Source organism: Bemisia tabaci, chromosome 1, assembly GCF_918797505.1.
Source record: "Bemisia tabaci chromosome 1, PGI_BMITA_v3".
NCBI classification, from domain to species: domain Eukaryota; kingdom Metazoa; phylum Arthropoda; class Insecta; order Hemiptera; family Aleyrodidae; genus Bemisia; species Bemisia tabaci.
Genome location: NC_092793.1, coordinates 80,634,188 through 80,661,575, shown reverse-complemented (window position 1 = coordinate 80,661,575; position 27,388 = coordinate 80,634,188). Strand labels below are relative to the sequence as shown.

The 27,388-nt window shown below is 41.2% G+C and overlaps 1 protein-coding gene across 1 annotated transcript in view; it reads right to left on the bottom strand.

Annotated features, from left to right (window-relative positions):
* LOC109044017 (roundabout homolog 2) overlaps positions 1 to 22,273 on the bottom strand; it is a 296,474-nt gene extending 274,201 nt beyond the window's left edge. Inside the window, exon 1 of the mRNA XM_019061471.2 lies at positions 21,822 to 22,273. Within this exon, the coding sequence (XP_018917016.2) occupies positions 21,822 to 21,915 (94 nt within the window). The 5' untranslated portion in view covers positions 21,916 to 22,273. The remainder of the gene's footprint in view (positions 1 to 21,821) is intronic.
* Positions 22,274 to 27,388: the final 5,115 nt, after the last annotated feature.

Here is a 27,388-nt window from a genome sequence, read left to right as displayed (position 1 = left end):
TAAAAACTCGCCTTATGGCTTTCCTTATAATTACGCGCATACAGAACTTTTCCTTCTCGATGGGGAGTCGCCGGGTCGACCGCACGATGCCGGCTCCGGTAATGAGTGAAATATATAAAAGTCGTAATATCTTAATGATTCCTATTATTTTGCCCGACTCCTGACGCCGGTACCCCGCCATTTCAGTTTCTCCCTCTTTGTTCCGCCTTCCCTCCGTCCATGCGCTCTCTCTCTCTTCTTCTTGAGCTTCCCGCCGGATTCGACGAGCTTTCCGGAGAGACCAGACGGAGTCACGTGATTACGACTCAGCACCCGGCGTCTCTTCAACTTTCGATACAATTGACGCTTTCAAATTGGATCCACGCTCTGTCTCCCTCTCCTCAGCTACCGCAGCCCCATCCTGGCTTCCCATCCTGCTACTGCAACTCGTGAGCATTCAACCCTGCGCCAGTCCACACGGTTGTTCCGGAACTTCTAACTCCTTTCAGTCAGGAATACGTCCGACAGTCTTCGCAAAAAAAATTAATTATACCGTTAGATATAAGGTAGCATAGTCTAGTAATTTGTTTGCGCAATCATACGAGTATAAAATCCTCTTTAGAAGCTCAAAGCTTCCTTTCTCGAGATCGGAAAGAGAAGAAGATGTCCTTCGTGATAAAGCTGCTTACACTTTTAAATATTTCTTTTTTTAGAACTCCTCACGGACTAGCCTTGTAGGATCCTAAAATTGTACTTTCTGAGGTGAGGGGCAACGTCTTTTAAGATTAAAACGCTTTGTAAGGAATTCTGATGAAGTAAATGTAAAATAGGGCAGAGGGCGCCACTTTACCGTTCGCTCTGATCTACCAACGTTCTCACAACATAAATCCACTATACCCAATGTAACACAGCATGCAACACAATTCAGCAGCAATACTGCCAAGCTCGCTGCTACGAGGGATGAACACCGTTAATGAGTTAGATTTTGCTAAGATCTCGGTTCTGTAAAGAGGTCAAAAGTTGAGGGACTGAACTCCATGAAGCGGTAGGAGCGACGAATCTGCACTGGAACAAGAAGTTAGAGCGTCAGTGCCGAGCGTTGGGAGTTCCATGCCGTTCGAAGTGTTCGGTTTGTCACAGCAAAATTTCTACTGGCAGGATCGAACGCTCAGTTCGTGAGAAACCCTTAGATTGAACCAATGATATTTTATTAAAGAGTCGAAGTTTTGCTTTGATAACCGGAATAGTTCAAGCTGTATAGGAGGTGTGTTGAAGCTATACAGCTTCAACTATTCCGGTTGTCAAAGTAAAATTTCGACTCTTCAATAAAATATCATAGAATACAGAGCGTTCGTCTCATTTTATTGAAATTTTTTGTGAGTATGCAACTTCGGTAAATTTTCGAGCCGTCTCGTGGAGCAAAAATCGTAACGGTATTGTGTGGTACGAGCTGGGGGAGAGCTTACATTCCGTCTGGTCTTGCGCTAATTGTTATTCATAGGATTGCTGCGCAAATTAGACCGAACGAGGGGCTAAGAGAGATTAAACGATAAACGACCAGGAAAAGTGAAAAAAAAAAACGGCCGTAATCGAAGGAAACACGGCGGCAAATTGTAAAAAATCACGCAGAGGCGACAGCAGATCACGCGATGAATCAACAGCGTTGAGCGGTGGGTAAACATTGCCACCTCCACACCGAGTGCCGAACACCCAGCAGCGAAACACCGGCCGACCGCTACCAACCCCACCTCATTCCATATTGATCAAGCTCAGATTCAAAGGAGAGCTATTCAGGTGCTACTCTGACTGCTTAGTACGAAAACCACCGAGAAGTCAAATCTGCACCGGAAATGAACCGGTCGTCTCTATTTCTAAATTTAATGGCTGCCAGGGCATGGACGATCTTGAAATTCAAAGCTGACATGGTCTATAGAGTGGTCATCTGAACGATAAAACCGAAGCAACACTCAGGGACATTATCCTGAAGGACAAGTCGCAGTCGAAACTTGAATTTATTACGTGTCTTGTTGAGGTTTCCTTGCTTACCTAACAGGTAAAAAGAGAGGAATGAAAAAATCGCACGGATGATCTCTTATTTTAAAAAAATGTCAAAACTGTAAACCAATACATAGGTGAAAAATGAAAATGATGGGACCCTTAAAAATGACAAAATGAAAGCTTAAAATCATGGTAGAAAAGAAGTTTTGGAAAAAACGGCAAACGTGGCACATCTCCGTTAAAAAATGGTGCGTTTAGGACAGAAAAACTTGTTTAAAATATCAAGGCTTCTAAATGATCGAAGCATAAATACAGGCTTGATAGAATCTCAATTACATGTGTTTTTCAGCTTCAAAAAGTGTCACTCAATTTTTTTCATCTCTTCTCTTCCTTCGTGAAACCATCAAATACTCAAAATCTTCCTTTAAAATTGTTTGAAACTGTAAAACTAGCCGGAGAGGTTTGGGATAAAAAAGTCGTCGTTGCTTAGACTTTCGAAAAAAGACATAGAGGCCAATCTGCAATGTTGCATATCATGTATTCTCGCAGTAAACCTTTTGATCACCTCCCAAGATGTTCAGACTGAGACCAAAGGATCAGTCCCATCGAAAACTTTACAATATAAAATATTAAACTGGACTATTCTATGTTCAAAAGAGTCATTAGCGCTGCATTCATGGGCAAACACCCGAATATGGACGTGTACTTTTTTCCGGTGATGAAACGCAATAGTTCCTTTGTAAGGAAAAAGTGGTAGTATCGTCATCCGTCCGGCCCCGCTCCCCGAAATTAATCAAGAGCCTTCGAAAAAATGACAGCTCCCTTGATCGATGATTATTTTTTACCACGCGGGACATGTCTATCCACGCTGGAAAAAATTAGGGGGGAAAAAACACGCGAAAGAGAATAAAAAGTGTTACATGGGACATCCTTCGGGAGGGAGCGTGCAGATGAGAAAATCCTAATAATGAGGCTATTAGAGCCTTCCTAGTTGGATTTGAATCAGGGGCTGCCCCAGTTTCGCGGGGCGGTCGATGGGCGATGATGCCAGATTATGCGATAAAATGAGGATATTTAACATGGTTTCAAATGGGGGAGACACTATCTAGCAACTGTGTGGTGCGGTGCAGTGGCCCGTTTCATAAGTTGCAGTCTCGGTCATAACGAACTCATTTTTGGGAGCCCGGTTCAAAGGCGAGAGGGAGTGCCGTGTTGGGGTGAAGGCTAGATGCGTGGCGCAAACCGGATAGGAGGGAGGGGGAGGGGGGGCTTAGGGGTGGCCGCGGATGGGACGAAACAACAATGAGACGTGGATCAAAGCAAGTGTACGTGGTTGCCGATGTTGGCTCGGACTGCCAATGAAAATACACAATTTTTAACAGAAATGTTAGCAAAGGAGGGGTACCGATAAGGGCCGTTTTCGGGCCCACCTGAAATTTCCTCAACTTCACAATTTTATGTATATCTTTTTTGGTCATTTTTAGTATTTTTTCGGGTCTAACACTAGCCTAAACATAGCTCTGCAGGTCGATTTTGGCGGAAAATGCGAATTTTGTGCATTAGAGGTAGAATGTGAAATAAATTGCATTTTGCCAAAATCGACCTTTAGGACCATTTTTAGGTCAGTATTAGACCCGAAAAGAGACCAAAAATTACCGAATTATGATGCATTCCGTGAAGTAGGTATACGCCATATAAGAGCGCAAAATTGTAAATTTGAGAAAATTTAGCCATGGTGAGCCCGATGACGACCCTTATCGATACTCCTACATTATTTATGGACAGTATTCGTTTAGAAAATCATAGCCATTTGGAACTTCTAGTTTGTTCTCCAAGAAAAAATAATTGGGATGCACAATCTTATTGCAGCAATGCAAAGGACATACGTGACTATTTACGAGAACTACTCAAATATTGGTAAATCATTTACAGTACCTGCATAGATAAAACTAAGTGATAGATTCCGGGTGGCAAAATTTGATGAAAAATAAAATCTTGAAATTTCACGTGAAATATTTCGTGAAATTTCAGAAATTTATGAAAAATACCGGTTCCTTTACATGTTTCGCAAAATGTAAAAATTGTGACTTTTCTATTTTCGTGTGTTTGAGTGCGGGTCGCACTCTAGCTCCTGAAAAATATGAAATATTTCGCAGCTTCCTGAAATGTCATGAAATATTTCACTGGAATTTGTAACCTTTCATTTTTTTCTCACGTTCTATGCTACACTGGATATATTCAAAAGAACTTAGAACATATTACACGCACGCGAAATCACAAAAAATAAGAACGCTCGTCTATCTCTATCATTCCAGTAATGTAAATGCAGTGAGTTAGAAGATCGCAAAGTTCCTGGATACACCAGATGAATTAAGGAAGTATTGGATGACGTTAGGACTGTTCCCTTCGCGAGGTTAAGGGTCGATGCGGCAACGTAGAGGGGCTCCAGGAGGATCTATGTGCGGAATCGGGGCTGGTGCGCGCGATGGGATCCCGAGAAAGCATCCCTGCCGGCGAAACCGGAGACGCGGAGTGTGTCTATAAAATCTCAAATTAACGACTTGCCTATGCAAATAGCCCTATTGTCCGGTGGCTGAGAAAACGGGGAAACTGGTGAAAATGATATAAATATGTAACAATATTTTACTCGCGCGTTCGGAGGAGGGCATTTCATGTCCTGAAACGGGGCGTCGAGAGTGGTATCTCCTTCGCGAAGGGGAGCGAGTCCATTCGTGCCTGGCATATCGGATTCCGAATATTTTTTGGAACCAGCCCTGATCGTTTGATACTTCGTGGGATTCCTCTCTTTATCCCATACGCCATCTTCTGCATTGCGAACAACCATTAAGAGTCGAGTTTATCGGATGCGCCTAAATACTTGATTCCGCATGACCCGCTTTCGGTCTTCAGATCGAAAAAAAGTGGCAGAGCGTTTCTCACTATTCAGGAAAAAATGGACTGCGTTAAGCAGTATGGAACCAAGCCACATCAGCTATTTCCAAATTTAATGAGGCAATTGAATTTTTTACAAGAAAACGTTTGTGCGGATTCATCTGGAAATTTGAAGGAATTAGCTCCGCACTACGTGCAGAAAATTCACTGAAATTTGCACAAAAATTCGCACAACTGTTTTCATGTAAAAAATTAAATTGGTCCAATTAAATTCGGCAATAGCTGATGTGGCTTGGTTCCTTTCTGCTGAATATGGTCCAAATATACGCCCTCCTTGATAATGAGTCGCCAATATTGGAGACGTTTACGTTCGGCCAACCAACGTTTTCTCATGGATAGTAATCAATGGTAACAATAGCTGTCTCACACATTTTTGTTGGATGTTAAGTTACGCGTTAAGCACTAAGTGCCCGACAGGTTTATCAAATATCCCACTAGGTACATACTAAAATCTTAAGGCTAAAATTTTGAGCGTTGTTTGGACCACACCAAAAACGATACAGCCTTGCAGTGTCTTCCAGAGAAACTACTCGGCTTGAATTTGTGCACTACGAGGCCTATTTTTGAATTTTTAATTGCAATCAGATATTGCGGCAAATTAAAATTTGTACAATTTACCGTCGTAAATTGAGCACTCAAATGCAAGGCTAAGCACGCAAGTACTAGACAAGCCCTGTCATATTCGGCAACACTTAGAAGCCGGAATTATCACTTTTTAAGTCGTAAACTGTGGAGTTGAGCTCGAAATTTACTGCACCCCAGTCCGCCGGTCTATAAGAAAGTTTATGGTTAGCGATTCGGTAAAATCTGAGCCTTTTCCTGTAATATCATAGCTAACAGAACGCTCTTTCATATCAAAACAACGCGAAAAACAATAGAAGAGTATACGAAGTTGGGTTCGAACCCAACATGCAACTATATTAACTCCGCGGTGGGCCGGGTTGCATACTCTAGATTTTGCGGGCGAAATCTGAGACCTGTCCACGGCTTCCGCAATAGGATAAGGGTGAAATTGGTGGTTACCTCGAGCGTGACGGCTGCTAAGGTCAACTTTCAGGACGCCCCTGTCGCAAAAAATTGTAACGCGATATTGACAAACCGAGATGATATTTTTATTGATAAAATAGCCTTCCTCTTCCTGACTGACCAAAACTCGTCGCTCCCGCACAAACAAACGTTCCTCCACTCCGAGGTTGTAAAATTGGCTTACACAATTCTATTTTTACTAGAATTTACTTGTGTAATATTTTCTTAAAATTGCATTGATTTTTGCACGAGATCAGGAGTAGAATTCAGGGAAACTTTCAGTCAGAAATGTTCAAATTCTGCTGGGAAAAATGCAATTTACGAGGAGAAATTTTGCAACATTGAAAAATAGTTGCGTTTTTCGTTAAGGAAACGACGAACTTTCACACGTTAAAACTAGCATGCTTCCTCCTTTTTATCGCCTCACAGCAAGAGTTCCCGTCCACCACAACAGTTGTCAACGGATGATGATATAATCCCGTCAATTTTGAAAGGAGCGGAAGCGAAAAAACCCCCTTAAAACCGCGATAGTAAAAACCATAATGATCCGAAGTTAAACCTGCGTGGCTGAACGGAAATGCACGATTCGACAAGAGACAGTGTTGCACAAAGGCCTCGCGATAAACCTCCACCGAGGACTCGCTGATCATGGCCCGTTCTTTTCGACGAAGGGTGTGCCTGTGCGCACAAAAGGGACGTTTGAATTTCACTCTCTCCTCTTTGACCCAGTAACCGGTCGGCGCGAAGGTACAAAGCTTAGCGCGAATGTCGTAATTATATGTGAGAAACCTTGCCGAGACAGGTCTTTTGTATCGAAACCGAAGCCAATCATGAGATGAGCCTTTTCAAAGACAATGGTCCTTGGCCACGCGTGCACTTGCACTATGCTCGCGCGCGAGGGAAAGTGTTTCCTTTCATCTCCTTTTAAAAGTGAAAACAAAAGGATCTTTGGGCAGCCCTTGACAAAACATTTACTTTCGATTAATCAGGTGTTGTCCATCTAATTGTGTACGCAATGTTTTGGCACTGTGGTCTTTGACTTTTCTTCTCCACACCGTTGCTAACAGTTCTTTTTAAGCGGTCTCCTAGCTGTTCGTCATTCGGAGAAACATTTAGGCACGGTCGCAATCGAAGAAAATGGCAAAAGACATTGGGGTTGCGGGACCGCGGGTTTTCTCATCGTGCTGTACTCTGTTAGCCACGATTCTCTGAGGATGACCTCATTCGCTTCTCATTCTCTGAGGATTCTCTTGACCTCATTTATAAAAACTCTCATTGGTTCGCGTTATTGACCATGGAAACAATTAGAAAAGCATTTAGAGGCAAAACTTGAGGTTAAGAAACCTTGTAGCTGCCTTACGACAAGAAAAAAGGATTGAAGGATTAAGCAAATCTAAGGGAGAAAAAAATCGTTTCGTTTTAGTTCTTTGAGCTTGGAAATTTACACATTTTAGAAGGCGAATGTTTTACAAAGGATTAAAAAGTTAATGCTTCGTTTTATGGAGGAAATTTTTGCATTTATTGAGCTTCCAAATTGCCTCTTGAATCAAAATTCGTACCGATAATTTGCTTCGTCGCGTCGGAGTTAACCGTTTTGATGGATTCAAAATCAAACGTCAAATATCAGGCTTAGGTACGTCCATTAAAGAGGATTTTTGTTTTGCCTGCAGACCTAAAATTGTGCATAAAGTTCTGTGACCCCACAATTCTTAATCCTGTCGAAAAGGGTGCAATAGTTCGAGACTGTGCCGAGGAAACTCCAACTCCGAACGTTATGCACGGTATATTTCTATGCATAATAAGAGAAGAACCGATAGAACCAAACACAATCTAGCCGGCGTATAATCATTTAATGGGTTCAGGTGTGGCCAAAAATTAATTTGAGGCTGAAAATTTCGGAAATTTGAATTCTATCTTGAATACAACTCGTCCGTGCAGTATTCACATGATCAAGTATTGTGAAAGGAGTGAAGATCATCGAACTTACTTCAACCATTAAAAAGTTACAAAATCGACAACATTGTCGACTTGAACCGCGTTTGGGCGAGCACATCGATTATATTTCACTCGACGCAACGCCAACTGATCGACAGAAATTCGTTACGGAAACTACGACCATAAACAAATCGAAATAAGATCTTTCTGTAAGAAATCAGGGGGTCTCGTTGGAGACTGATGCGAGTAAAGGGCCCATTATTATCCATTAGGACGACATCGCCGATGCGGTTTCGATGCACTCAATTCGTCGCCCCTCTGACGCAACGCAAGGGCGTACCTCTCTTTCCACGTAAGCCCTGAAAAGCATGGAGTTAAACGAAGAACAGGGCTCACTTGGAAATTGAGATACGCCCTTACGTCAGTGGGAGCGACAAATTCAAAATCAAAGCCGCACAACGGACATAGGAGGGAGCCCTCCCAGCGCCACGCCATGCAGTAGACCCCATCTAATTATTGGACTTTTCTCTCCCGAAAAGAGAATGGAATCCTGTGGGGATTTAAAAGGTATTTTACCCCCCTTGCAAGTGCGAAACTTTTCCACTTTTAGATTAAACAGGAGCTGGGATCTTAAAGGGGCTGATAAGAGTCTCTCCTACATATCTCCGTAGGTGGGAGCGGGAGGCTGGGTCTTGACCCTTCGAGAAAGTAAAAGTTCGGCCAGGTTGTCAGATTTTTCCATGGAAGCCCGCGTTTTACAAATCGCCCTCAGCTTGAGAAAGATCCAACTGGTGTAGGATAGGTGGACTTCTATGAAAATCTTCAAAAGAGCATCAGGAAATAGGCTTACTTTAGTTTAGATTTTCAATTTTGAAAATAGTGGTAATATTACCACTGATGGATCGATTGACAGTTCCTTTATGGGGCCATTGAAGAGACGAAAAATTGTTCAAATTAACGTTTTTACTCAAGCTTATAGGAGGAAAAAAATCCATGTCTCTAGGCAGAGAGGATATATCTAAAAGGGGATTTTTTGATAGAACAGGGAGAAAAAAAACTCTTCTGAAGTCGGTATGTGTTGTTTATCTAATCTGAGTGAATTTTCTGATAAATATGGCATCATTGAAGTTCGCACCGTGGTTGATGGTATTAAGCTTTTCCCCTCCTTCCACCTTCGTTTTCCCTTTCTTTGGGGCTGTCCATCTCTCTTCAACACATGGAACACAGCTTCTTGAGACGATTGTAAAAGCGTCGTTACAGTTTCTTAGCGAGCTGGTTGGAACCCAGGCTGGAGTAAATTATGGAGAGGCTGGGTGATTTAAGAATTGAGGAAGCGCCCTCAATGTAACAAAAGCGTAGTTTATGCAACTATGTTGCCGGAATGTCACGGTTTTTAAATTTACACAGACCTAAATCCTAAATCATTGAGCAAATTTTAACTATTAGAGCGCCTTAAAAAGAAACGACCATCAATATCTAGAGAAAAAAATAAATAAAAAATTCCAAAAAATCCATGCAAAGAGGGGAAAAGGAGGAAAACTGTGTAAAAATTGCGTATTTTCTGCAAAATTAGGATAAAAACCGAGTGTTTCTCGCAAGACCACGGTCAAAATTGCGTATAAATCAAGTAAAATCGCGGCCTTCTGTACGTAATGAAGAAAAAAGTCATCCATTCTAACTTAGGCATTGAGGAAACGCAGGTTTTAAAAAGGGAGGGCCGATTTGAAAAAGGGAAAGTATCACAACTGTCCGCATTCGAGCGCACATCTTCATTTCTCGAAAATTGACTTATATGCACAATAGAGTCAAGGTAGATTTACACAGGTATGGACAAGTTGAAAATTTCTCATGAGTCTCAGTACGTGTCACATGACTACGTGACGTAGGTTAAGGGGCCCGTTTTTTAATTAAATTACAATCAAATTAACATTCAAACGTTTGTGCGTTTAAACGTTAAAATTAATATCGCATTATCAAAATTGTGCAAAAAATCCCACAAAATTTTGACAAACGATAAACCGAACATAATAAATCAAAATAATCAAAACATACAAAATGGCGGAAGTTAAGGGGCCGTTGAAGAGCCGATCAGAGGCCAGTTGTTTAGTTCTGTCCATACCTGTGTAAATCTACCTTGCAATAGAGTCTCGTTTATTCACGCTTAGATAATCCGGGTTTTTTTTCTAGTTGTTTTTAACATGGAAAGGAAGGCAATTTAGGGATCACACTATTCAACTTTGAAAACAATTCTCTTAAAACGCATGGAAAAGATCGCAGCCCATGCAAATTTACGGTGCAAACTAGGTATTGTAAAAAATTCGTTCCTGATAAATGTTCGTCAAAATGACCTCTTTAAGGGTAAAATTCATTAATTTTTAACTAAAAATTACATTTTAGTCTAATAAACGAGTGATTCAAGAAAGCATTTCAAAATAGAGTCTTTCTGATCACTGTTCCTGGGCAAAAAGCTTAGTTTCAGATTATCCACGATAGCTTCGGTCCCGCGAATAAAGGAGCCTCTACTGAATTTGACTTTCCGGGCTCTTCGATTACAACGTATCAGATGTTGAAAAAAGATCAGGGTTGTACTATTATGAAAGGTCTGAAAGTCAGGGCCAGAAGCATCCTTCGAGGCCTTTTCCGTTCGGGACTGATGCTGGTGATGGCCGCTCTGCGGGGCCAATTGTTAGAGAACAATACCCATCCCCGATCGGATCAGTGTCCCTTCGAAAACCTCAACAGTGTTGCCGAATATCGAAGAAGGGAGAAAAAACGCGGATGATACAGAAAAAAACAGGTCGCGGTCAAAATCAAACTCGAGCGATTCAATTATAACGGCTTGTTCAAATTTCTTCAAATGCTTCAATTTATTCAGATTGAACGTCCCTCTTATCATACAACACTGCTCGAGATATATGCAACGTTGTAAGTCGATCATGACCCCGTTAAAACGCGTACCTCGATTGCAGCGTATCGAAACCTCCGTTGATATTACATCTTGCAAAGAGGATATTCCTTATGCCTTTCTACGTTTTCGAAGCGTATTTTTGAATCGGCATGCAAAGAATATGCCGCGTTCGAAATACAGCTAGAATCCTTGAAATAAGCTAATCGATACTGACATTCGATTCATCACTAGCGAAAAAGCGGAGAGAATTTCTATGACCGTGCATAGGTTCAGAAAGCGAAGATTTAATGATCTCTCCGATCACCTCCGACCACAGTGTAGACGAATTCGATCAACCTAGCTTAGCTATCAACATGGTCTAATTAATTTTCGCACTTAATTTATTTTTTGAAGAAAACTTAGCAACCGACTTAAAATTTTGAATTTTGGGAATAAATTCTTAGTGGGTAATCTGCAAGATATTTATGGAAAATTTCAAAACGGTATGCTGTTTGGTTTTCTGGAAAAAAAATTAATACATAAGTAGAGGGAATCAAGCAACAAGAAGTGCAGTTAAGCTTATTCTGCATACTTAAAATCTAAAAATATGATTCCTGATGATCCTCAAAATAATGTCCGGCTCCTTGCTATGATAGATTCTGGAAATCTGGCAACTATGTAAAGATGAGCCGTTTGCTTTGCGCTGCATCTCGCTTTTTTGAGCGCGAGGCTAACCGCGAGGGGTGTTGGTGCGGGGGGTAGGGGGTGGGCCACTATGCAGCGCGGTGCACTCTCACTTCTCAGCTGTCCACTGCCCCAACTTGGATTGGGAGTCGTGGGTATAAGTCCGAGTGTCCCGAAACACAGGTTCACCGCTGTATTGAGGTCCCACCGGGGAGACATGTGTACGGAATCCCACGAATTGAGGATGCGGTTTCATCCTGCTGACCAACGGAACACCATCGGATAGAAATTGGCGTTTATTTTGGGTTGAATTAGAATATTATCGATCAGAATCCACACGATACACAGTAAGATAAAATAGCCAAAATTGTTGCGTTCGTAAGGGAAGTAGAATACAAAGTAACACAACCTTTCGGATAAGGAGGTTATCAACAGTTTGGGGAGCAAATCAATAGTTCATTGGTTAGATACTTAGCTTGTGAATTTTAGGACATTTTTTTAAAATATCTCCAAGCATCACATCACTTTGTGGTCCGTCAGATACTTGGACCACATTTAGCAATACAGAATCACGATTTCTGCTAATTTTAGAAACAACATATTAAATTTTTTTAGGAAAATGACCCTGACCACTCGAGCTGAAATTTCTTAAATTTCCCCTGACTTCTTACGAGGAAAAGAGAAAAAGGTTAATTTGGAATAGCTATACAAACTTTGAGAAGCACCGCAATTCTATGTATTAAGTTGAAACTTGTAAGTAACCCGAATACAGACATGATCGCGAGAACGGTGCTAGATTCTGACTTTTCCAACATATCTCAATTGCACTATCAAAATTGTTCTCTACGGGGAGAATCCAGTTAAAGTTACCGGACGTTCCGCAGCGATGGTCTTTAAAAACGCGATGCTTCCGATTGAAGTCGCTCGCCTTTCGGACAACATGCTAAATAGAAATACGTGATACAACTATATCAACACCTGAGCCGCTCAAATTGTATCCATCGAATTGAAGGCAAACTTGATTTCTCACTCCCGGTTTAGGTTATTCAGATATGAGGGAGCTAGCGGAGCAACATTCTGGCTTTTGCAGCTTATCTCGATGTCAATATCAAAATATTTTTCTGCGGGAGAATCGAAAAAAGGTGTGAAGAGAAAGGTGCACGCAAACACTTTCTTAATCCTGACAAGTTTCGATTAGATTGATTTGGCCGGAAGAAAATCGGCTCAAAGTGAATAGAACCACGAAAAATTTAACTTCGATTTTTAAAAATATAGATCATCTGAATATGACAGCAACTTCCCTACCCTGAGGAGCAGCGCAGAGCAGCAAGACAATGCACAAAAAGTGGTGCGAAATACCGCGAGACGAGTGACCAAGACGGATCATTGACAGTTCTGCGTTTGTTTGAAATTCTCGACGCACCCACGCGTCAGTCTGAGACAAGTCGCGTGCGAATTCGCGAAACCCGTGAGAAAAAAAAACGAAAAATTATCGGAGCCGTGATAATTCAGCTGAGAATACGCGCTTATCCGCACGCTCCGGGTCCGGTCGCCTCTCCTCCAACGCGGAGCCGATTCAAATGGACACGAACGTTTCTCTTTTGAGTCACAACAAATTTCATCGTTTCGAAATCGTGCCCGATGACTAATGAATTAAAAATTGAAAGGGGCAAAAATGAGCGTTCAAAAAATTTGAATCTTCCGTCATCGCGTGTGCCGCTGAGAAAGGAAGCGCGTCGCAACCCATCGAAAAATCATAACAGTTAGAGCTGGACTGGTGGGAATGACCCGGATGGCGTGAACTTCTAGGGACCGGGTATGGAATTACCACGGGAGACAGCATTCAAGGGTTCTCCTGATTCATTTTTGAAAAACTTCAACTGTGAGACTATTTTTTGTAGGTAAAAAAAAAAAAAAAAAAAAAAAAAAAAAATAGAAAAATAGGTAGGTATGAGAAATACCGGGGCATCTAGCAACCTGAAAAATCGCGAATTATCAGGTAACTTACTTAGCACCAAGAAAATCCTTGAAAAACGTCATGGATCTGATTTTAGCTCACTGTCGGTTTGCTATCAGTTTCAAGTATAGGCAATGCTACTCCCACGCCAATCAGGTACACTCTCAATGTTGGTTAATCGAGAGGAAGAGAAATAATCGCCACGTGGTTGAGCGGAACTCACCTCACTGCGTTGCTTCATTCAGTGTAGGCAACACAAGCTCTCACGTGGCCGAATAGTGGTATCACTCTCATACACCACTATAGCTCTAAGTAAGTAAGCGGAAAAATCACCAGGCGTGGCATGGAGCGGTTACGTTGCGTAAAAATATTTCAGGTATTGAAATATGGATTAATAAGAGGGATTTTTCGCAGTCAGCAACCGTGTGGTAGACAACATTTTTTCTTCGTTACAATTTGATATAGTTTCGTTGCGTCCAACTAAGTTAACTCAATGTCAGCCTTATCGAAGCAGTGATTATATGAATACGGGGCAATTAAAAGCCTCTTCGAGGAGGTTGAGAGTTACAGCTGGAAAGGAGGTTAGAAAAATGATTTCGTTTGTAAGTATACCTTGATCCCCCCCCCTCCAAAAAAAAGAGAGAGGGGGGGGAGAAAAAGAGAGAGCTAACCAATAGTGATGGTTTGCCGACAGGATGAGATCTGCGCTAGAGTTTTTATTCGCGGTACAAAAGCCCCGTATCCTTGGGAGATCCGCGCTTCCTGATTTCAAGTGGTCCTTGGAAAAGCGACCCTTTTAATTTCCCTGCGTTGCGAGTTGAGGATCAGTGCAGTGCGGCTCGGTGCGGCATGGAAAACACTTCCGGTTGAGGAGATCCACGCGGCGCGACGATGTGTAGAGATTATCTTTCGCTATCATGCTCAAGTACAACTTGCAACAAAGATGTTGGTTACCGACGACCCGATCGCAAAAAAGGGTAATAGAGCCCATGCTGCCTTGTAAGGAAAAACGTCGTATGCACCTCCAAGCTTTGCCGAATTCCCGTAGGTAAATCACAAGTTTTCAGGAAAATTTGTGAATATTTTTCTTCCAATTTTTCAGATATTTTAGTTTAAAATTTCACTTACAGCTCCTGAAAATTTCAAGGAAGAACGTTCGTAGCATTTCTCAAGAATAAACATTTTATCAAAAGAAATTTGACGACTCTCGAATGTTCATACGGCGTTTTTCCTTGGCACGTCAGCATGGTTGTGGGCAAGAAATTTCTGAAAATCGCAAAAAAGACGTCTTCGGGGGAAAATTTTTCGGTCAGGGGGTGGAAGAGCGAGTTAGGACCCTCCCCGGCTACGCCATGGTAAATGACAGTGCTTCCTCCGCTCAGCTCAGAGGGGTAGCGAGACAATACGAACTTGCGCCCAAAATAAATGCGGAACGAGACTAGCGGTGGTTTTAGACTGTTGGAGATTAGTCTTGAGCATGGAATTACTACATTCATGATTGTAACGCGGCCGTCTGGAAATCCGCTCGGGAGAATTCGGCGTGAGGGCGTGCCTCGGTTTCCGCGTGAGCCCCAGGAAGCATGGATTTACATGTAAATCTGGGCTCACGTGAAAATTGATTTACGCCGTAATATCAAAGGGACGACGGATTTCGCATGAATATCATGCCAACTTGTCTCGCGACGGCCGGGGCCGACCGATGTAAGTTCGCATGCACATCCACCACCGTCGCGTCGCATCCGCGTGTGTCTCATCTATTGTTCCCGGCCTGGAGCCCATAAATCAAACGGCCGAGACTATCGTTGGCACTTGAGTTTTTTCGGCCCGAAATCTTAATTATACTTCTCCGAACGGTAACAGATTAATCGGGCTAATTTACGGCCGCCGGAAACATAACAGCCGTCTCGGATTCGTCCGACGGAAGTTAAGTGCACGTGCTGACTGCTTGAGCCACCGTGAGTCCCACCCGACAGTGTACGTGTATGACAGAATCACGGTGGCAGGTTTCGTAGCATTTTTACAAATCCCCTCATTTCCAAATTTGTCTGACTGCTGCTAACATACGCCGAAATTTCATTGCTTCCTTCCGCTATTAGAGGAAAAAAAGAACAGAGACAAAAGTATAAATCGTGTAGTCTGCCGTGATAGCGAAGAGAGCCGTAAGTGCAAAAATGAAGTTTTGAGAAAATGGGCCTAGAAGCTTCTGAGTGGAACATTTTATTAAGAGAAGCCTCCGTTCTTTGTCAAATCGCAACCAATCATTCGATAGACTCTTAGGAATCATTTGGGGAATTAAAACTGATCGCGAGAACGGTGCTAGATTCTAACTTTTCCAACTTATCTCAATTGCACTATCAAAATTGTTCTCTACGGGGAGAATCGAGTAAAAGTTACCGGACGTTCCGCAGCGATGGTCTTTAAAAACGCGATGCTTCCGATTGAAGTCGCTCGCCTTTCGGACAACATGCTAAATTGAAATACGTGATGCAACTATATCAACACCTGAGCCGCTCAAATTGTATCCATCGAATTGAAGGCGAACTTGATTTCTCCTTTTTGGTTTGAGTTATTCAGATATGAGCGTGAGAGCGGAGCTAAATTCTAAATTTTGCAACTTTTTGTGAACTTAATATCTAAGTATAATTATAATCTATTTGCAGTAGAAAATATTTAAATATTTTGACGAAAAGAAAGAATTCCAACGTTCCGCAGCGAAGTTTTTAACTTTTCAGAGTTCGGAAAAATTTTCTGGCTATTTTCAGTTTGCAATGACTTCTCAAGAGCTGATTATCCATGATTGCAAAAACACAAGAAGGTGCGATTTTCGCTCGCTTCGAATCGAGAAGTATCAGACAAGATTCGAAATTCCTGGACTTTTATTCGACTTCCGGTTTTTCATCACCTATTGACAGACATTACTCGCTCTTCCATCACCTTCGTAATCCTGGAAATCGTGGAAATAATTGCAAGGCGAAAAACAATGATTGAAATATAGAAAAGACTTGAGGACCTACTTGACGTAGGGTGTGTAACAGAATAAGAAGAACTATCTAACTAACTTTTTCCCTGATTATCGATGCATTATGCGAATGTTATTAGTACTATGCCCGCACTACCAGCATTCACAAGCTTCGTAGAAGAATCCTTCGGATTATAAGGGTAGTCCACAAATACATTTATTCTCAACGGTCTCGCCTGGGTCCTTACTTAGTTGCGTCAAAAATATTTGGCTTCCTGAAAAAGTTCTCATCGAAATGATACGATGACATCAGGCACATCTGGGAGACAAGTGCTGCCCAATTTTGCGCAGCCTTGAAACCGAAACAAGCGACTCATCCTCGCAGTATTGCCACTGTTCGATTTCATGACTATTTACGATTTCTATACGGTTACGTCAGTGTGCCAGCTAGCATGCAAATCTACGATAGCACGATAAAAAGCGTCCTTTATTTGGGCCGTTCAGGATTTCAGTCCAATTGTAATTGCAGTGGAGGGAAAAAATAAGGTAAAATTCAGAGCTTGATTGGTCCGCGTGTGGCTGAAAGTAACCAAGCCACATCAGATATTGCCAAATTTAACTAAACAATTCAATTTTTTCAAGAGAACGTCCACGCGGATTCTTTTGAAAATTGGTTGTAATTTGCTTTGTACCTACTACGCAGAGAATTGACTGAAATATTCACAAAAATCTGCTCAACCATTATCATGTTAAAAATGAAAGAGCCGTATGCAAAAACGACATTTTTCGCCCCCCCACTAAAACTTATTCAAACTTCGTCTATCAGTTACTAATACTGGAGCGCTTCTTTCCCCAAATTTTCAGACCCCCAAAAAATTTTGGGGGGGCGCTAGGGGGGGCGGAAGTCAAAACCTGTGACCCTCGATATCTTTCGAACGAAACAAGATATTGAAGCCCAGTTTGGACGAAAAATCGTCTAAAATTGGATATTTTAAGATTCTAAAGGTCAAAATCCCAAAATTAAATTTTTAACTTAAATTATGTGCTTTTTTTCAGTTTTTGAGGAAAAACAATTTCTTTTAAACAGATTAAACTGAAATTTCACATTTTTTGATTTGAACCAAAACCAGTTTATTAAATTGTTCGTCTTTTTCCGCATCCAACGAGTGGTCGTATAAGCTGGGGAACCGAACGGTTCCGGAGTTATGATCGATTGAAGTTTCCGCTCAACGCGCGCCGACCGATTTTCGCGCGCAAAAAAGTCGGATTTGACTGTTATTAAATCAGATTAAATGTTCAAACTGAGCAAAATGCATTATTAGGGACTCTTGAGGGTCGCTGAGTCCAGAAATTACAGATACTTCCAAAAAATTCACGTTTTTAAAATTACAGCTCCGTACAGGACCACTGAGCGGCCGGTCGGCGCTCAGTGGGCCTCTAAAATAGCGCTACGGAGCTGTAATTTTAAAAACGTGAATTTTTTGGAAGTATCTGTAATTTCTGGACTCAGCGACCCTCAAGAGTCCCTAATAATGCATTTTGCTCAGTTTGAACATTAAATCTGATTTAATAACAGTCAAATCCGACTTTTTTGCGCGCGAAAATCGGTCGGCGCGCGTTGAGCGGAAACTTCAATCGATCATAACTCCGGAACCGTTCGGTTCCCCAGCTTATACGACCACTCGTTGGATGCGGAAAAAGACGAACAATTTAAAAAACTGGTTTTGGTTCAAATCAAAAAATGTGAAATTTCAGTTTAATCTGTTTAAAAGAAATTGTTTTTCCTCAAAAACTGAAAAAAAGCACATAATTTAAGTTAAAAATTTAATTTTGGGATTTTGACCTTTAGAATCTTAAAATATGCAATTTTAGACGATTTTTCGTCCAAACCGGGCCTCAATATCTTGTTTCGTTCGAAAGATATCGAGGGTCACAGGTTTTGACTTCCGCCCCCCCTAGCGCCCCCCCAAAATTTTTTGGGGGTCTGAAAATTTGGGGAAAGAAGCGCTCCAGTATTAGTAACTGATAGACGAAGTTTGAATAAGTTTTAGTGGGGGGGCGAAAAATGTCGTTTTTGCATACGGCTCTTTCCCTATTAAATTTGGCAAAAGCTGATGTGGCTTGGTCCCTTTCTGCATAGCGCGGTCTGATTTGGAAATTAGCGAGCCTACTCTCTTCATATACCTTCAGTAGAGCGTTAATTCTTCGCCCCTCTGACGTACATACTGAACCTTCAGACGTTGCCAAATTTTCTTTAGGCACAACACGAATTTCCTGGTGAACGTATAAATATTTTTCTCCCATTTTTTCAGATAAGTTTGTTTGCACTTCGTACACATTGGTTTCTGAAAATTTCATAGAAAAATATTCATTACCTACTTATCTCAAATATAAACATTGTATCAGAGGAAATTTGGCAACGCCTGATGGTTCATGCAGCGTTTTTCCTCAAAATGGCAACATAGGGGCGCATCTCAATTTCCACGTGAGCCCCGTTTTACATTAAGATTAATGCCGTCTGGAGCTCATGCGGACATCAAAATATGCCCTTACGCCAGAGGAGCGACGATTTGAAGGAATCAGTACTGGAATACTGGTGTCGAAATACAATTTTCAAGTCGTATTTTTCCCCAAAATTTGAAATACACAATCACTATTCTCCCTTGGTGTAAGTAAACAGCCACAATGATTTAAACATAAGTAGGTTTGTGTGGAGTGGGTCCCGAGGTTCCTTGTTGTCTTTGCTAGTGTTGTAAAAAAAACTGTCGTGCCATTAAAACTTCATATCAAAACTTGTAATGTCATTTCATAAAATTTTGAGGTGACCCTAAATTTTTAGTATGATCAACTTTAATTAGTGGAACGCCAGCATGAACTGACAAATTGAGATGATCAATCGACGCCTTTTTATTTTGATTTTCTTGAAAATGGCTCCCGTTTTTTGAATTTCGTCTCGTACTTAAATTTAAAGTGTAAGTAATTTTGAAAAGAACTGTTCTTTAAGCAGCTGAGACAGTTTGCTGGAGATTAAGAAATCATTTGAAGATTTAAGTTTTACAATAAAGAGGAATAAAATAGATAAGTAACAGTACCTACTTTCGTGAGATTGATCAAACCCAATTTTTTTCTTCTCATTTTTCAGCAAAAGAAAACAGGAGAAGAGGAAAGAAATGTATTGAAGGTAGGTAATCGAAGTAAGTTGGACGCGCAAGACCAACTTTTTTATCCGCTTTTGGACTCACGAGTGGATTTTAGACAGCGACGAGAGAACTCGGATCGATCGGGGTCCGACAACGCTCAAATTTTGAGGACGGGCCTGAGGACTTGACAACCGATAAGTTCAACGCACAAAACGCAGCTGATAATAGAGTTATGTCGTTTCAGTTTCATATCCGTCAGCAGCTTGTCGGGATGTTATATATTTTCAATTCAATACTGTCAAGAACTCACATCTAGCATTCTAGAACGGCGGCGTTGAAATCGAGCATTGATGTTGATTCCAGATATGCTGGTTGAGGAATCGAATTAAATTGTGACGAATTAAAAGCCTTACCGCGAGCTGATAAAAATTTTTCTGAATCATGTATCTAAATTAAAATAGTGGTTTCTGGGAAAGAATTATAGATATACGTTTGATATACTATTTTCACGGTTGAAAATTAATTAATCAAAATGAGAATTCACGCGATTTAAGTAATAGTATAAAAAACTTTAAACCGCTACAACTTATTTTTGGGTTACTTAAGTGGAAACTAAAGTTTGTCAGCCGAGAACTTCTTTTTTTTTATTTTATCCTATTTTGAGAAATTTCTTGGTTGAAAAAACATTCCATGCTTTGGGTACTTTCCACGTGGGCATGTTCTTAGTCAAAAATTAAAGTAGGTACTGAATTGGTAACAAACGGTCACAGAGTGCTTTTACAACTTGATGAGCTCGAAAAAAAAAAAAAAAAAAAAAATGACGACGATCCTTTAGTTTTTGATTAGAATGGAAAACACGTGCATCATTCTGAATGGAAAAATTAAATATTTAAATAAACGCTGAGAGAGGTTCCAAATTTTTGAGACTTCTTTATCTTTCATTTTCATTAAAGTATCAAAAAGCTTATAGCACGCAATTCATCTAAGGAATATAAGGCTGAAATTTAAATTCGTTGCATATTAAGGAAACATAAAGTCTAATATCGAAAAGCGGGGAGGTGCAATTTCAACGTCAATGTGATTTTCATCGGATTCTTTCTTAGAAATTTGCCCTCAGGTACCTGATTTTTTCTTTCGAAGGCCCCATTTAATTTTAAAAAAATAAATCGACGGTGCAAGTCGGCAATCACATAACTCGTTTGCAGTGTCTGAAAATCTCCGCAACTATGTTATTTTTTCAAAGGAGAACAAATGGACATGATTCCTTGAAGTTTTTGCAGAATTTTCCTCGCACATAGAAGAAAAATCACGGAAGTTTTAAAGAATTACCGTTGAGTAGTTTTCCGTTTAAAAAATAAAGTATGACAGGAAGTCTGCGACGTCGCAAACCGAGTTATGTGATTGCAGACTTTCGCCGTCGAAATATAGGTACAATAATTAGGTACTTAATTCAGGTACGCTAAAAACTCATTGAGCTTATGGAAAACGAAGCTGGTAAAATACATGTGCAGTTTCGACTGCGCCGGCGTGATTTTGGTCATAGCATACACTTCACCAAAAAAGAGACATGTATTTTTCTTCTCTTTTCATGAAATCATAATCCAGTCGAGGAGCCAGAGGCACGAGAGTGTGCAGTGAATAAATAATATGAAAGTAGAGAAATAAAAAAAACAAATACCCAGGCAACTGCTTCGATTGGAAATTGCAAATATAAGATGAAAATGGTAAAGTGAACTCTGCAATCTCCATTATTACAACACCGCTTCATTACTTTCACGACCATGTGATAATAATTCAAACTTGTTTTTCATCTTTACGATTTTTTTTCTCTCTAAATCGGACGAGTGCTCCATGTAATAAATCCTACCTACCAATAAGTCTGTAAGAAAAGTCTGAGATAAGTTGCATCTTCAGTTAAAAAACATGAGGACGCTGAGAGTAATCTACTTTCATCAAGCTGGTTTTCCAGCCGGCGCCGGCTAACTTCAGCCTGGCTCCAGCTGACTTCAAAGCCAGGGTTACACAATCAAACTGAAGCTGGCAAACTAGCGAGGCCACTGCCACTGTATAGTAAGGTCTTCGCGCGCCAATCAGAGAACAGTGCTGTCAAATTACTGCGGCCAGGCAATGGCCACTAATGGCCAGGCCCAGGCTTGGGAATAAGACGTTTCTTATCATACTGTTGAAAACCATAAACCACGACGTTCAGTACTAAACCACAAACATCCACGAAGTTTAATGAAAAATCTGCTGATTCCAATGTTTTCACCAGCCAGAGGAGTAGATAAGAGAAGTGATTCTTACCGAAACTAGATCCATCCAGCAGGATCAGGGCAATCAGTGCGACATACGTTAATTTCCATAGGCAGCATGAGTGTGGAGAATATGCTGGACACATTATGAACACCAACTATACCATAATTCACTTACACAAAAACCACTTTCAAAATCATCGGAAACATGTATGAAATGCAAACACTTTGGATTCCGTCACATCACATTGTTATCACCGAATGAGTAGATCCACAGGTAGTTTTCCACCGTCTTGAAGTCACAAGGGAGAGTCGACGATAACACAGCAAACTCAGCTAATAAAAGAAACACAACTCTGAGCCGGGCACAGAGTTTCAACGTCAGTTTGAGGTTAACAGGAGAGAAACAAAACACGCGGAAACTCAATAAGTTCGGGAACCGGCCGACCGACAATCTCCCCTCGCGACAATCGAAACGAAACTAACTCAAATTGGCAGACTTCGCCTTCGCCGCGGCATCCCGCTACACAGCGCCACCGTCATTCGCTCGCTCGCGCCGCCAGACGGCCGCCGCACAGTGGACCGCCGCGCCGCACAGTGGACCGAAGAATTAGTGGAGATCGAGCTTGAGATTTTTTAATGAAATTGCAACTTTTGGTGTTTATTTCGATTGGTGTTAACTTTACGGAGTGCCTCCTGGCGAAAATTTAACAAAAGCAACGGAACTACTTGTTAACGTCTATATTTTATGTCAACAAAGATATAAGCTTTTTAAGTGTTCTCATTTTTCCACACTCAAAAAAAGCTCCGGCCGTGGAGGCCATAAGCAGCGGACCTGGAGCACGGACTGGATGGGCTATATGGCACTACCGTTCGCCTACGCGCCTGACGGCCGGATTGCTACGTGCGGGGACGATGCGGAGTCCTACGGACATGAAAACCGTAAGTCGCGGCCTCGAGCGGCATAGGCAGCTTGCGCTCTAGGCGCTACTTACGGGCTGGACGGCCGGAGCTCTGCGCGCCGCCGCTGTCCGCGACGTGGTGGATTTTTTCGGAACTACAGCTGAAAATTCACCATTAAAGTACATACTTAGAAAAGAAAAACTTTCCAGCAAAGTTTTAAACATTGAGTGAATTATCTTGTGTCAATTTCTGAACAAGATTTTTTTTCTTTCCTTCTTTTTAAAATAGGTATATATTTCTTTGTTGATAGTTCATAACAATTTAGTTTCAGGAAAGTGATGGATAATTCAATGTCTAAGAAAGAAAAAGAGCATATGAACGTTAGCTTGTTGATCATGTTTCAGATATCAAGAGAGATTTGAACTCCTTGGCTGATAGTTCAGCAAGTCAATTTGAGAAAAGAGATGAATCTTAGAGAAGAGATGATGCTTATTGAGAAAGAAAATCAGCATATGAATGTTAGCTTATTCATCGTGTAGAGATATCAAGAGAAATTTTCAAAAACCTAACTTTAATGTTGCAAGCCTTCGTAGAAATAAATAAAGCACTGGGGAAGCACTGGAAGGAACAAATGTAGATAGATCAAAAATTCATGCTACCTATTTTAAATGTAGAACAGACTGTCCAAGGTATGATAAATTGCTAAAACTCATTGCAGCGAAAAATGTAAATTGAAAAATCATTTTTATCACTTGGCAGCCCGTTCTCAATAAATGTAATTACTTTCACTCAATGAGAATTCAGCATTTGTCAAAAACAAAACCTGGTTCATCCCTCAATAAAAAATACGAATGCAAAGTAGGAAATCACCCAAATGATTAACAAAGGAAAAGCACAGGCGTAGGTCTAGGTACTTACAGATTTTTACTCCTTACGACTAGAAAAGCTTCAGAATCTTGAAAATGAGGTTGAGAATATTTCAAAGTGTAAATTCAGTAGTAAAAGTTGACAAAACTTCAAGATATAACTCTCCGCAATAACTACCGGATACAATTTCCACAAAATATTAGCGAAGAAATATACCACCGAAAATTGTCACACTTGTTAAAATTGTAGATCTTCCCTTCAGCAAACTGAAGCGCGATTCACACAAAATTTTACCACTATTACAGTACACTGAGCTCCCTAGAATTGGGATATGGAATCAGAGAGATATTCACAGCAACAATGTTTGCACTGGCTCTTATCGGATAATCAACGCAGGCAAGATTGGCTTATAGCTTCCGCTGGCGGACAGCTATTTTGGCAACAGAGAAGGGAGGTGTTGGATGTCGGAGAGTGAAATACTACCTACTCTCAATTGAAAACATTTAAGTATAAGCCAGAGATTAGATTGAAATGGAATAAAAAATCAACCCAATCTTATGAGCAAGCAAAGGTGGCACAATGAAGTTGCAATCGGTAAATAGACATTCTTGTGTCTACATTATCAGTATTTTAGTGTGGCGGTAATTTACTCTGTGGGAAGATGCGTGGCAGGTAATTGATTGCTTTTCTTGGATTTAAGTTCTTTCCCTTAGTAGGGGGAAAATAAGTGAATTGCAAACGAACTTACAGGAGGAGAGGATATGAGCTCAGTGTGTAGGTAAAACTGACAATTTTCACTTAACTCTCGTCGCATTTCCGAAAGTATTTGACAAGCGTTATCACACAGAACTTTAGAATCAATCGTGCACCGCACAGAATCAAGAAAATATATCGAAAACCTCCAAAATTAAACGAAAAACGAACACACGTAATGAGCAATGACCAACAATGACAAGCAATTTACTAGATTCTAACCTCAATAAACAACGCTGAGTGGTGGCTGCGATCGCTCCCGAAAATGTTCAAGGCTGGCGGCAACTTTAAATTCACGCACTGAATAACATTGACGTAAAATATTATAATTTTCTGCGAATATACACGTAGCCGTCTCAATTTTAATCTGATGGTGACGCCATTTTCCGAAAACTGAATCTCACCTCACTGCCAACGGCCGTGGAAGCGGTTGGCTCCGATCCTGAAACCCGTAACTTACGCTCGGCTCCTAACCGGTCTTACGGCCATGAAGGCCGCGCGGGGTCCACGGGACACCGGCCGCTGGGTCCAGTACTAGCTGGCGCACAGCGCGTTAACGCCGGGATCACCAGTGTCCAGAGCAACCGGGTCACAGGGCCGTAGTTTTTTTTTTGAGTGCAGTCTCTCCCATGGACCCGCTTCGCTGTGCGCCGCGCCACCCGCGCGCATTGCTTTCCTCATTTCATTCTTTCACCCCCTTTTATCTTACTCCGTGCCTGGTGTCAGGTGTGTTGTTAATTTGATTACCTCTGTATCAATAATAGTCCAGGCATATTAGATCAAAAATCGGCGATTAGAAAAAAAAATTTATATATAAGGTTTTATGTGCCCAAGTTGTTCATTGGGGTGCCAGGGACTCCCAGCAAAAAGTCCCCAAGAATCCCCTGTACGCTCGACCCCCCGCCCCCCCAAAACCCCCAAAAAATCGACCTTTCCTCGGTTTTTCGTAAATATCTCAAAAAGAATTGGTTTTAGCGAAAAATGAGTTATCTAGTGAATAAAAGTTCATAAAATTTCCAATAAAAATGACTTCTATGAATTTTTTTGTAAAACGACTTTGAACCCCTCAAAATGGCCGCCGAAAAAACGGGCATTTACGGAAATTTCAGTTTTTTCCCGAAAATGCCCATTTTTCTTTGAAACGGCTGCTCTCATGTAAAAGTTAATGGCGGATTCTGAAAGAGCGTTGAATTTCACATCAGAAATGATTAACATCGATCATTTTAGACTCACAGTCGATCTACGGAAATACGATATATCGAAGCTCTTCCGCCCGGGCCTAACAAATCAAGTACTAGGTAGTTAAACATTTGCGGCCGGGGTTCTAATGACACTAAAGTCATACTTTTTTCACTCGGGGGTCGTTTGTATTAGCCTTTTACTCCTTTTTAAGGCCATTATCGGAGGGAAGGGAGTAGTGATTGTGGGGGGGGGGGGGGGTGTCACCCATTACCCTTCCTCCGCTTAGCCGCGCAACGGTTTAACATACAGGAACGATAAGCATGGTCCAAGCCTGCGAAGACGTCGATGTGAAAAGATGAGGCCACGTTTTTTGTTTTGTCTTCGCATTGTCGCATTTTGGAGGAATCGTAGCTGCCAAATGACAGAAAAATGATTAATGCTGAAATACATGGCCCGAGGAGTGGAGGGACATTATACCTAGCAACACTGGACGAGCCCTTCTTATCTAGAACTCGGGGGGCTTATATGTAGCTCGTTCAGGGGCTTCGGTTTCATAAAAATTCCCCTTTCGCCTCTCGTTGCCCCCCATCGAATTTATCTCGTCGGGCTCCTTCCTATGTTTTGCGATTTGCGATTAGTTCGAGAACTGATCTCTAGCAGTTGCACGGACTTCCACCCTCGATCCGCGTTGTGGCTGTGTCATTCTTATTCCAAGCATATTATATATCTGCATATTTATTATCATATTATTAATAGGCAGCGTCCGATTAATATATATCGGACTTTATCATGCAAATAAAAATATCGAAAGTTTGAACGAACATCGTTTCATCAGGTTTAAAAAAGGTGCAGTCACGGCTAAAACAAGTAGTCTCGAAATTCTACCGCCGACAGAAGATGCCGCCAAATTGCACGGTTTTAGAGCATTCCTTCAAATTCAAACGTGGCTCGGTAATGCACTCTCGCCTTTAAATTGGGGGTGGAAATTGGATCCGCAGCTTACTCCTGTACGAACCACTTTAGGGCCTGCACCTAAACAAGTTTTGGACGCAATTTTCTGTGGCTGTGTTAAGGGTTGCAGAAAATCGTGCGGTTGTAGAAAAACAGGCCTGAAATGTTCAAACGTTTGCTTGCATTGCAACGGCATCTCGTGTGATAACTCGCTTGTGCTTAATACAGACGAGTAAGAAGAAGAAGAAAAGGTCAATATGGATGACGCGAGGGCAACACTAGAATTGAGCGGCAATAAGGCGGAAGAAGAAGGAGAAGAAGATAAACAAGAAAAAGAGATGGAAAAGAAGAGAGAAAAAGTTGTAAGCAATTACGCACTTAGGCCAAAAAGACGACGATTATTTTAAGACTTTTCTCTAAGTTTTACAGCTGGACATTCCTTCAAAAAAGTTATTGGGCAACCACTTGCTCTCGAATAAGTAATTGTAATTAATTAGAATACACTGCTTTACAATGATTATTAAGTGAAACAAATCGAAAATATTATTTGTGATTAATATACTGATCATTTGTTCTTTAGCACGGTTTTATAATTGACTCTATTCAAGCTCAAAGTAGTACATGAACACCTTACGCTTAAAAAGATAATCATTCAAAAAATCTGAGTCCCCCCCCCCCCCCGCTTACAACCATCTGTACTGGAGCTGGAGGTATCGAAGTGAAAAAGTGAACATTTAAAAATGTGTTTTATTGCTTTACTAGAGACAAATCGAAGTGAAAAAGAGGAATCATTTAATTATAAAGTAATGCTCTATTTCTATTTTTCAGCCCCCCCCCCCCCCCAACTCTCAATGCACAATTTCTGTTTTCTGGATGGGAGAATCCCGACTCTCCTCCCTCTTCAGATGCATTACGCGATAATTGAACGCTTCCTTGCTCCAGCAGAACCGTAAACTTAAATGA